This window comes from Gobius niger, assembly GCF_951799975.1.
Source record: "Gobius niger genome assembly, chromosome: 6".
NCBI lineage: Eukaryota > Metazoa > Chordata > Actinopteri > Gobiiformes > Gobiidae > Gobius > Gobius niger.
In genome coordinates, this window is record NC_136857.1 from 4,378,809 (window position 1) to 4,391,765 (window position 12,957).

At 40.7% G+C, this 12,957-nt stretch overlaps 1 protein-coding gene across 1 annotated transcript; it reads right to left on the minus strand.

Moving 5' to 3' along the window:
* Positions 1-214: 214 nt before the first annotated feature.
* Positions 215-11,634, minus strand: LOC306964924 (thyrotropin-releasing hormone receptor-like). The gene is made up of 3 exons (XM_079559094.1): positions 11,574-11,634; positions 8,424-9,215; positions 215-629 (listed from the first exon to the last, which is right to left on the minus strand). Exons 2-3 carry the CDS (start codon positions 9,186-9,188, stop codon positions 222-224), a joined length of 1,173 nt encoding a protein of 390 aa, XP_079415220.1. The 5' UTR covers positions 9,189-9,215; positions 11,574-11,634; the 3' UTR covers positions 215-221.
* Positions 11,635-12,957: the final 1,323 nt, after the last annotated feature.

Consider the following 12,957-nt stretch of genomic DNA (forward strand, 5'->3'; position numbering starts at 1 on the left):
AAAATGCCTTGTACTCGTATCGGTGTTCGGTATCGGCGAGTACTTAAATCAAAGTACTCGTATCGGTTTTAGAAAAAGTGGTATCGGTGCATCCCTAAATATTTTTGAATAATTTTCACATTCTCTTGAAGCAATACAATGCCCAAGTTGTATTGTAAATTAGGGTAGGAAACATGTACCAGTTTCCTACCCTAATAAAGTGGCTTTTCTCCTCCTGCCGTCTATGAAACAGTCACCGTTAGCCGATCGAGCCGCTGCATCATCAGCCTCCCCCTCCTCTCCAGTCCCTCCTCGTCCTCCTGATCCGTCTGCGTGTCGTGGCTCTCGTTGGACGAATCCCTGCGGACGGTGTAGTACATGGGGGCGTGGTACTCGGCCGACCTGTCCCGCTCCCCGTCGCCCCGGGAGCAGGCGCACAGCTTCCGGAAGGCCACCCCGAACTTGTGGGACATGAGGTTGTAGATGATGGGGTTGATGGCGCTGTTGGAGTAGATGCACATGCGGCAGAAGAGCAGAAACCAGGGGTCGTGGTACGGCGGCTCGATGAAGGAGTTGACCACCACCAGGGTGCGGTACGGCATCCACAGCAGCGCGAACAGGACCACCACCACCACCAGCATCTTCGTGATCTGCGGCGAACAAATATGACAGGTGAGGCCAAGTGTTTCGCTAATGTTTGAGCGCAGGATGTGACACAAAGAGGTAGAATTTACATAACATTTGGCGTTCCACTATAGAGGGTTTGCAGGTGATGTCACAGCATGGTGTGGCATCACAAATGTGTCCACTCTAAAACCGAACCTCATGAGCTGCTTTGGACCCGAGTGCGTAAAACTCTGCGCCTTCAGCACGAATCGCGCCAAAGTTTGATCGAGATGCAGTTTCTTTGCTCTCTGTCATGTTGGCTGTTTCCCAATTGCGAGGATCCGTCCTCCGTTTGGCCACTTCGTTGACGTCCTCGGTCCTCCAAAACGGAGCGTTGTGTCCTCTCTCCGCCGCCTTTGAGCTCAAATGGAACGGCCTCCGGAGCGAGCGGCGGCGTCATGTCTCGTGTCAAATCATATAATCAAATGTCAATCTATGCTCATTAAAACAACTGTTTTATGAACAACAGAGGCCAGGGAACTGTTTATGTGGAAGAAAACGTTTTTATCCATCCATCCATTTTCTTCCGCTTTATCCGGGGCCGGGTCGCGGGGGCAGCAGTCTCAGCAGAGATGCCCAAACTTCCCGATCCACACACACCTCCTCCAGCTGTTCTGACCCCGAGGCCACACCTCCTCCAGCTGTTCTGACCCCGAGGCGACACCAGGCCAGCTCGGAGACATAGTCCCACCACCGTGTCCTGGGTCTTCCACGAGGCCTCGTCCCACTAAGACATGCCTGGAACACCTCCCGCGGGAGGCGACCAGGAGGCATCCGGAACAGATGCCCGAGCCACCTCAGCTGCTCCTTTCGACGTGAAGGAGCAGCGACTCTACTCCGAGCTCCTCCCGGGTAACTGAGCTCCTCACCCGATCTCGAAGGGTGCGCCCAGCCACCCTGCGAAGGAAACTCATTTCGGCCGCTTGTAGTCGCGATCTTGTCCTTTCGGTCATGACCCAAATCTCATGACCATAGGTGAGGGTGGGAACGTAGATCGATCGGTAAATCGAGAGCTTTGCCCCGACTCAGCTCCCTCTTCACCACGACAGACCGATACAGCGACCGCATCACTGCTGACGCCGCACCGATCCGTCTGTCGATCTCACGCTCCATCCATCCCTCACTGAGAACAAGACCCCGAGATACTTGAACTCCTCCACTTGAGGTAAGGACTCCCCACCGACCTGTGAGTTAAAACTAAACATGGTTTGGGAGAAAAGAAAAGAAGCAGTGCATCATGGGTAATTTCAGCTCTCCGAGGCAGCGGAGGATCCACTGCTGTATCCTTCGTAAATGAGCCAAACGGAGGAGTCGAGCTGCGAGGGGGCGAGTGGTCCAGGTGAAATGGAACCACTTGGCGGCGCCGTGATGACGCGAATGACGTCCGAAGTGGTCGAGACGCTGAGGATCCTGGCAATTGGGAAACAGCCAAAGAGAGAGGAGCCAGTGCGCCTCAGACTGACGGTGACTCTGATTTACAACAGGAGTTTTCCTCATTCTGATCTGAGGAGCGAGAGAAGAAGGAGAAGCGTCTGTGCCTCATCATCACCTCCTCCTCTGCTGCTCACTTTGTTTCTGTCCCAGGCAAAGAATGTCCTGCGTATAATGATCTTCGCTTTAATGAGAGCTTAAACCAGCGCATTTACCTTTGTAGCTCCAGTGGTTTGAGTGAGGGCGACGCAGAGGGGGCGGGGCCAGAGCGCAGAGTCTGATGTTCAGAATGAGCCAAAGCAAAACCCTCAGCTCTACCCATTCACACCCACAGCCTCGCTTTCAAAACTATTAAAAACAGACATTTTCATTTAATATTTTCGTGTTTATTTAGGACCAGACATTCTTATTGCCTCTCACTCAGACGAGTACCTGCTTCACAGTAATAATGGATGAAATAGATGTTAAATAGGTATTTTATTTTGTGATATTCATCATGTCAAAGTAGGGGGTACGTGACTCGTGCACGGCTGCACCCACTGCCCTGGGGCAGACTGATGGAAGCGAGGCCAGTCTGCTCCATCTGCATGTCCGACCACCATCCACTCACCACATTCACTCAGGCTCCTGGTCCCAAACGGTGCAACAAAAAGCAATGTTTGAAAACAGCTTCAGGATGAGACAAAAGTCTTTTTGATCACTTAAAATACAGGAAATTACATCTGAATCTTTAAAAAATTCAGACCCCCAGACTCCCCTGGTTTAAAGAATCATCCGGGCCTCACTGTTTTTTACATCCTGGCTACGGCCCTGATGGTAACACCATATCAACAGAAGCTGACAGAATGGCATTTACACTGTTTCTGAAGTACATTGAGCCAAATGCAGACTTCACTAGACATTTGTGTGATGACATGGGGGCTATGTGGAATCTTCAGTTTCATACTGGGTACAGTACCTGAGCTGGACAAGGGCTGGACAGCCTCCCATGGCGATATTTAGCACATCAGTGTTCCCTCACCAAGCTTTTCCCCCTACAGACCATGCCCAACTGGAATATTTCCGCTGCTCTGGGTGGCGATGGGTGTGGGGGTGGATGTCCTGGTGTTTTGATCATGTGGTGTGAGTTTCCAGTGCTCTTTACCACATCTCGAGGGGGACCCATCGATATATAGTATTCTCTCTCTCTTGGGACATAAGGTAAAGGATATGGGGCCAGATCTTGTGGCGGCGCACGGGGCGGCGCAGGCTCTTGGCGAATTATTTTCCGAGTGGCGGCGCTATATGTGCCATTCGCCACCGCCACCTGTGAGGGGGCGTCACAAGAGGAGGCGACTGCACTGATGGAAACACGGCTGACATTCACTTCCTCGTTTACAAAAAACAAAAATGTGACAAAAATGTGACAAAAATGTGACAAAATTCAACAAAAATGTGACAAAAATTCAACAAAAATGTGACAAAAATTCAACAAAAATGTGACAAAAACTGAACCAAAAAGTGACAAAAATTCAACAAAAAAGTCACACACAAAAAACATACAAAAGGTGACTCAACACAGCAACAATGCGAAGAACAAGATCAGTTTTGTGGGTCTTAGCTTTCAAATGAGGTGTTCCACAGACCTATATAATAGCAAAAGAGGACAGAATGCATTTGGTTTAGGCGGGTGGTAAGAGGTTAACAGTATAATAGTGCAAATTATGCTCAAACAAAGGAAAAGTCAAACATGTGAGAAGAATACAGCCCAATGCTTTTCAAATAAACCTTAGCATTTACAGATATATAGATTTAAATACTCTGGTCTATGGTCATGGCTTTTTTTCAATACCGATACCTGAACGATACATTTTCCAATGCCTAAAATATTTGTCAACTAGAACCAAATAATTTAATTGAGCCAAAACAACCAAGTTACCGTTAATGCTGTCCCTGGACCCAACATGGCATAAAATCTTGGTCTCTGAAGGCAAAGTATTTTGCTTTTTTTTTTCAGTAGTACCTAAACCTTTCCCCCCCGATGCACCCAGCCCTAGTCGTGAGAACCTCACTGCTAATTATCCTATTACATTTTCCATTTCCCCCTCTCCACACAAACATAAAACAGTCACACACATGTTCAAAACAAAGGTAGGTTAAGTGCCCTCCCTGAGACACAATGTCAGTGAGCAAAGGCTGTAAATCTATCTCGCATTTTACGAGCTCGAAACGCGGAGTCGTCGGCCATTATTCATTCTTTCTCCGCACTTGGTGAAGGTGCTTAAAGAGGAGGTATTATGCTTTTTTCAGTCACGTAGCACCAGTCTATATCACACTACAATGATGACCAAACCTTCTGTTGGTCTGTATATGCAGTAAATTAGAATACCTGCCTTGTGTAAAATTGCTCTCTCAAAATGGCTGTAGTGAATGTCTTGAAATAGGCCTCTGTCTCTTTAAGAACCTCTGAGCCTTTCCGACACGCCCCCTCCACACGCTGTCTGTGGCGTCACTCAGGACTCAGGCAAACCTATCCCTAAAATGGCTGCCAAGGCAACACTTCAGGCAACTCATTTTTGTAACTTTTTTGTAATTTTTTTGTAATTTTTTGTCACATTTTTGTCATTTTTTTGTCATTTTTTTGTAAATTTTTATCACATTTTTTGTCATTTTTTTGGTCATTTTTTTGTAATTTTTTGTCAAGTATTTTGTAGTTTTTTGGCCAAATATTTATCACATTTTTGTAATTTTATTGTCACATTTTTGTAATTTTTTTGTCAATTTCTTGTGACATTTTTGCCACTTTTTCATCAATTTTTTGTCCCTTTTTGTTGTTGTTTTTCTCACTTTTTGTCACATTTCCATCATTGTTTTCGTCTCAGTTTTGTTGCTATTTTCACAGCTTTTATCCAGAAGCTTTTGGACTGGGGTCAAGCCAAACCTATCCCTAAAATGGCCGCCATCAGAGTTTTTACAGATTACTCAAAAATACATGAATGTGCCATGGCAACACTTCAGGCATGTTTTTAATGAGGGAATGACATAATAACATGATGTAGAGCTTGAAAAAGTCCATTTTGCATAACACCCCCCCTTTAAACTGGGGCCGGATAACAGCTGTTTATCTGCACCAACAAAGTGTCTTGCCCGATGACAACTGGAGTCAAACCCCTGGTCATAGTACGTACCCTCTACCCCAGAGACGCTGAGGATAAACACAATCAATCATCTCATTTTCTTTTATTTGTTTCGTTTTATTGCTCGTATTGATTATTGACAGGCTCCATGACATTTAAATAATGTTTGTTCAGTATAATTATATTCCTAAGCCTTTTCTCCAGCAGCTAAACACCGCTAAGCACAAGTTCATAAAATGAGCCGATACGAACGTCTTAACCCCCACCTGAACTGAGCTCAGTTTCTCCAGTTTGGCTTTACCCAAATCTAAAAGCTTCTTGAAAAAAAACGTCAAAAATGCGACAAAAATGAGACGAAAATGAGACAGAAAAGTTTTAAAAAAGTGGCAACAACGCAAGGAAAAAGATCAGTTTAGATTAGTTTTGTAGGTCTTGGCTTTCAAATGAGGCGCCACATGGGCCTACAGCAGGGGTTCTCAACCAGGGGGTCGGGAGACAAATTTGGGGGGTCACCAGAGCATATAGATAAAATATATATTTTAATATTATTATTATGGTGTCGTAGCATACATGCTATTTTACCAGGGTGCCATTATTTGTTCTAAATTTAATTCATTTTGGTTTTAGCCATTGTTTTTTCTCCTCTGAACTCCCGCCTGAACCGAGAGGATCTTTTTCCTCACGTCATCATTTTTGTGTCACATTTTGTCAATTTTTTTTAAATTTTCCCCCCCATTTTTTTATCAATCTACAGTGCCTCTCGTGAGTATTCATACACCTTGAACTTTTGCACATTTTGTCATGTTTACAACCCTAAACATAAAGATTTTATTTTGATTTTTTTACTGAACGTTCACACACAAGTAACCGACAACTGTGAAGTGAAAGCTAAATGATACATGATTCTGTTAATTTTCAAAAAATAAAAAAGTGAAAAGTGGGGCTTGCATAAGTATTCATACAGCATTTTCTGAGTGCATTAAATTGCCTTTAAAACATTTCTAATGACTCCAGAATGTTCACACAGATTACTCAAAAATAGGTGAATGTGCCAAGGCAACACTTCAGGCAACTAATTTTTTGTCACATTTTTGTAATTTTTTCGTCAATTTTTGGTCAAGTTTTTTGTAGTTTTTTGTCAGATATTTATCAAATTTTTGTATTTTTTTTTTTTCATTTTTCTCACATTTTTTTTCATTTTCTTTGTAAATTTTTTATTAATTTTTTGTAATTTTTTTGTTATATTTTTGTGATTTTTTTGTCACATTTTGTCACATTTTTGTAACTTTTTTGTCATTTTTTCGTCAATTTTTATCACATTTTTTGTCTTTTTTTTGGTCATTTTCTTGCAATTTTTGGTCATTTTTTTGTCTTTTTTTGGTCACATTTTGTCACATTTTTGTCATTTTCTTGTGACATTTTTGCCACTTTTTCATCAATTTACCGTCACTTTTTTGTTAATGTTTTCTCACTTTTTTGTCAGATTTCCATCATTGTTTTCATCTCAGTTTTGTTGCTTTTTTCCAGAAGCTTTTGGATTGGGGTAAAGTCAAACTGGAGAAAATGTGCTCGGTTCAGGTGGGAGTTAAGGGGTTAATGTCCCTGTTTTCCCCATGGTCTGACCCGGGTGGGGGTCACGATCCTAATTAACTGTTATAATGGGGGTCGCGGCTCCAAAAAGTTGAGAACCACTGGCCTACAGGATGCAGCCTTGCAGGTGTAATGCTAAAGTTTGAGGCATGTTTTGTCTTTTTCATGACATTTCTCTCATTTCTGTGGTTTCTTTTTCACTAAAATCTTACAAGATGGTGTTTAGTGGCCAGTGGATGGTCATTCAACCCCACAAAAAGAAAAAACTTCACTCAGAGGACACTTTGATGCTGCTTTGTTCTAAAGTAAAATCTCAAACGGTCTGCACATTCATTAATGATTTCAAACCAGGCTTGACTAAATATGGTCGATAGGTTGGCAACAGCTGAAAACGTCTTGGTTGTTCAGAATTTGCGATGTTTGATGGCTAATGCTAACTGAGCTAACGGACTCCCGGACAAGGCAACTTTCTGACTGTCCAAATAAGTTAGGATCAAACGCTTCCCCCCTTTTTTAATTTCTATGATCAAACCTTGCATTTTATGAACGAAGCAGATGTTTTCAGCTGTGGCCTCTGAGCTTAATGCTAATCACATTCAGTCAACACCATCTTATTATATGTTAAAGGGGGGGTATTATGCAAAATTGACTTTTTCAAGCTTTCCATCATGTTATTATGTCATTCCCTCATTAAAAACATGCCTGAAGTGTTGCCTTGGCACATTCACGTATTTTTGAGTAATCTGTAAAAACTCTAATGGCGGCCATTTTAGGGATAACTGTGGCTTGACCCCAGTCCAAAAGCTTCTGGATAAAAGCTGTGAAAATAGCAACAAAACTGAGACGAAAACAATGATGGAAATGTGACAAAAAAGTGAGAAAACAACAAAAAAAGTGACGAAAAATGGATGAAAAAGTGGCAAAAATGTCAGAAGAAATGGACAAAAAATGGACAAAAAATGGACAAAAAATGGACAAAAAAATGACAAAAATTGACAAAAAACTACAAAAAACTTGACCAAAAAATGACAAAAAAATGACAAAAAAATGACAAAAAAAATGACAAAAAATGTGATAAAAATTGACGAAAAAATTACAAAAATGTGACAAAAAATGACCAAAAAAAATTAAAAAAAAAGTTACAAAAATTAGTTGCCTGAAGTGTTGCCTTGGCACATTCACGTATTTTTGAGGAATCTGTAAAAACTCTGATGGCGGCCATTTTAGGGATAGGTTTGCCTGAGTCCTCCTAGGAACGCCCCCACCTCCTGGAGACGCCTCCGAGCTTTCGTCACCAGCCGAGTAACCAACCACTGCTCCTCAGCAGAACCCCCTCCCCACTGATGCCACAGACAGCGTGTGGAGGGGGCGTGTCTAAAGGCTCAGAGGTTCTTAAAGAGACAGAGGCCTATTTCAAGACATTCACTACAGCCATTTTGAGAGAGACATTTTATACAAGGCAGTTATTCTAATTTACTGCATTTACAGACCAACAGAAGGTTTGTCATCATTGTAGTGTGATATAGACTGGTGCTATGTGATTGAAAAAAGCAGAATACCCCCCCTTTAACAAAGCTAGCAGTGTTTATTATATTGTTTCAATTGTTACCTCCACACAAAAAAGTAACACAAGACACAAACCTGTTTCCTGGCGGTCACTGATCCCTTGCTGTTCTTGTTGCTCCCGTTGGCCTGATGCACCGACCCGCCCCTGTCGCTCAGGTGGGGGGGCAGGGGGCTCACGAACAAAATCCTGGCTATGAGTCCGTACAGAACCATGGCCACGAACAGCGGCACGGCGTAAAACAGGGCAAAATCCAGAAAGTACACGGGCATGTAGAGCCCCCGGGACACCCTGTACCCGCACGTCACCACCACCCCGTTGGAGTAGACCGTCTCATCGATGTCCACCAGGAAGAACCACATCACGCAGTAGAGCGAGGTGAAAACCCACACCCCGGCGATGATCCTCTTCGCCCTGGACACGGTGCAGAGGAACTGCGCCCTGATGGAGTGGCAGATGGCGATGTAGCGCTCGACGGTGAAGGCCAGGATGGAGCAGGACGAGACGTTGATGCCCAAGTACTGCAGGTAGGTGATGCACAGGCAGCCGGTGTAGCCGTAGATCCAGAAGGCCACCACGTCTGAGATGTTGGGCAGGCCGGCGGCCAGGAGGACGATGAGGTCGGCCACGGCGAGGCTGACCAGGTAGCAGTTGGTCGGGGTGACCATGTGCTTGGTGCGCAGGACGACCAGCACCACCATGATGTTGCCGGCGATGCCGACGCCGCAGATCAGGAGAGTCAGGAGGATGGTGATGACCTGCTCCTCCACGGGCTTGTGAGGGATTTCAGTCAGGGTTAAGACTCGGCTCAGGTCCTGGAACGTGTTGGTGATGTTCTCCATGTTTTTGTTACTTCACTGGGGTCAAACCTGTGAGACAAAGAAACGTTATAAAGGCTCTGTACTTGACAATGACAGAAGAAGTGTGTTCAAAATGTTACCATTCCTTTCTAACTCTCTACAGGGATTTATAAACACGTTTCACATCTTTCAGGTGACATTCATTCATTCATTCATCTATTTATTTGAGCATCTGAGTTCCACAAAGTTCTTCATAGGAACAGTTCAGCACAGTAATCAAAACCAAAGAAAGGATACATGAGTAGGTGTATAGATAAATAAATAAATAACATGGATATGATGCTCAAAAGGAGTAGGCAGAAGCTGAAGCTTAAAGGAATAGGCCACCGTTTTTACATACTGAGATATGTTCTTACCTTAGCTTTGATCAGTTTGATTTTTTGTCATTTTTTGTTGAATTTTTGTCATTTTTGGTTGAATTTTTGTCCCATTTTTGTTGATTTGTCGTCATTTTTTTGTTGAATTTTTTTCACATTTTTGTCACATTTTTTGTGGAATTTTTTATCATTTTTTTGTTGATTTTTTGTCACATTTTTGTTGATTTTTTGTCACATTTTTGTTGATTTTTTTGTCACATTTTTGTTGAATTTTTTGTCACATTTTTGTTGCATTTTTTGTCATTTTTTGTCATTTTTTGTCACATTTTTGTAGAATTTTTTGTCATTTTTTTGTTGATTTTTTGTCACATTTTTGTCACATTTTTGTCACATTTTTGTCACATTTTTTGTCATTTTTTTGTAGAATTTTTGTCACATTTTTGTCACATTTTTGTAGAATTTTTGTCACATTTTTGTTGATTTTTTGTCACATTTTTGTTGCGTTTACATCCTTGTTTTCTTCTCATTTTTTGTGGCTATTTTGGTGTTTTTTCCCAAGAAGCTTTTTGATTTGGGTAAAGCCAAACTGGAGAAAATGGGATCCGTTCAGGTAGGAGTTAAGAGGTTAATAACAGTAAAACATGCATGTGCAGTACATGGCTCATCAAGGATTCAAAACGAGAACGTGACATACACAGATTATTAATAATTCGGTCGTCAATTATTGTGACATTTTTCCCATATCGTTTACTGTACTATTTTGTCACAGTTCGATATTAAATCAATAATATCAATCACCTCATGTATTTGCCAAAACCACTTCCTCTCGTCCTTATTGATGAAAGTCAGCTGCAGTGTCACGCAATGATCAGCCTTATGAACTGTAGACATTCCAGCTTTCCTAACCTAAACCTCAGTAACAGTAATATACATATAAAACATATAATGAACTAACCACTGTTACATTTGTGCCGATTTTCTATTCATTTCAAATCAAAACCAGGATTTTTATGTTCACTTTTTATTTAAAACTCCCAAAGCTAAACTAAAATGAGGATCTATTTATTGGAAATCCTTTCGACAGTGTAACATAGTTTAACCTCTTAACTCCCATCTGAACAGATCCCATTTTCTCCAGTTTGGCTTTACCCAAATCAAAAAGCTTCTTGGGGAAAAAAGCACCAGAACAGCCACAAAAAATAATAAAAATAATAAAAACAAAGATGTAAACGCTGCAAAAATGTGACAAAAATTTGACCAAAAGATGACAAAAATGTGATAAAAATGTGATAAAAAACGGACAAAAAACGGACAAAAAAATGACAAAAAAATGACAAAAAATTGACAAAAAACTGACTAAAATATGACAAAATGTGACAAAAATGTGACAAAAATTTGATAAAAAAACGGACGAAAAAATGACAAAAATGTGACAAAAAACTGACAAAAATGTGACAAAAAACTGACAAAAATTCATCAAAAATTCAACAAAAATGTGACAAAAATGCAACAATTTTTTTTGAAAAACTCAACAAAAATTCAACCAAAAAGTGATAAAAATTCAACATAAACGTGACAAAAATTCATCAAAATTCAACAAAAACGTGACAAAAATTCAACCAAAAAGTGATAAAAATTCAACAAAAATTCAACAAAAATGTGACAAAAATTCATCAAAAATTCAACAAAAACGTGACAAAAATTCAACCAAAAAGTGATAAAAATTCAACAAAAACGTGACAAAAAATCATCAAAAAATTCAACAAAAATGTGACAAAAGCTCAACAAAAATTCAACCAAAAAGTGATAAAAATTAATCAAAAATTCAACAAAAATGTGACAAAAACCAAAAAAAACCCAAAAAAACATAAAAAAGGTGACACAGCACAGGAACAATGCGAGGAAAAAGCTCAGTTTTGTGGGTCTTAGCTTTCAAATGAGGCGTTACACAGGCCGATAGCCAAAGAGGACAGCATGCATTCGGTTTAGGCGGGTGGTGAGAGGTTAACTGCATTTTGTAATAAAAAAAAAAAAAAAGGTAGTGACTTACCATGAGCGAGCAGAAAGCAGGACTCCATTGACGTTTCCACCAACATGTGCAAATGCAGTGGTCGCCTTCGAGAGTCCAGCGTCTCCTCCTCTCTCTCCGTTACTCCCTCCCTCTCTCCCCTCTCTCCACCTGCCTCTCTCTCTCCTCTCACCTCCTCACAAAAACACTATTAAACCCTCGATACCCTGAAAGACCGATCAATAGCGTTTCCCAGTCCGTGTCAGCAGCGATGGACCTGGTCACTGGGTGTGATTCCTGCAATTACCAGAGGAGGTAAACTCTCCATTAAAAAAAGATGAAGTGATCGGCGGAAATATAATGAGCAAAGGTCGGGTGAACAATTGTGCGTTTGTGTGAAACGGCGTAAAGCATCTCCATCAAAACAACACAGGAAATGGATTTGTTTTCCATGGTCAGTCCACGTTTCTTTCCTATTGTGACTCGGAGTACATTTTATTCATACTCTCAGGTTTAAGCCGCCTTGATGGATGCTGGGGACAAATTTCCCTCGGGAGACGGTTAAGAACTACTCCTTAGTTCAGTTCAGCGTCTCAAAGGCCAAAGATCAAAAGATCAACGTCAGCTTGACTGTCACTCACAGAGAGTACATATGTAGAGAGTGAAACCCTCTTGAGACTGTGTGAATGCAGCTGGAGGGAGCAGGGCGAAAAATGGATGAAAAAGTGGCAAAAATGTCACAGAAATGTCACAAGAAATTGACAAAAAATGTCACAAGAAATTGACAAAAAATGTACGAAAAATGTGACCAAAAGATGACAAAAATGTGATAAAAATGTGATAAAAAAAACTGACAAAAAACTGACAAAAATATGACAAAATGTGACAAAAATGTGACAAAAAATGGCAATAATTTGATAAAAAACGGACGAAAAAATGACAAAAATGTGACAAAAAAATGACAAAAAAATGACAAAAATATGACAAAATGTGACAAAAATGTGACAAAAAATCGATAAAAAACGGACAAAAAAATGACAAAAATGTGACAAAAAAATGACAAAAAATTGATAAAAAAAATGACAAAAATGTGACCAAAATATGACAAAAAATGACAAACATTTGATTAAAAAATGACAAAAATGTGACAAAATGTGACGAAAAAATGACAAAAAACGGACAAAAAAACAGAAAAAAAAACGGACAAAAAAACTGACAAAAAAATGACAAAACAAAAACAAAAAAATGACAAAAAAATGACAAAAATATGACAAAATGTGACAAAAAATGACAAAAATGTGACAAAAAAATGACAAAAAAATGACAAAAATGTGACAAAAATGTGACAAAAAATCGATAAAAAACGGACAAAAAAATGACAAAAATGTGACAAAAAAATGACAAAAAATTGATTAAAAAAATGACA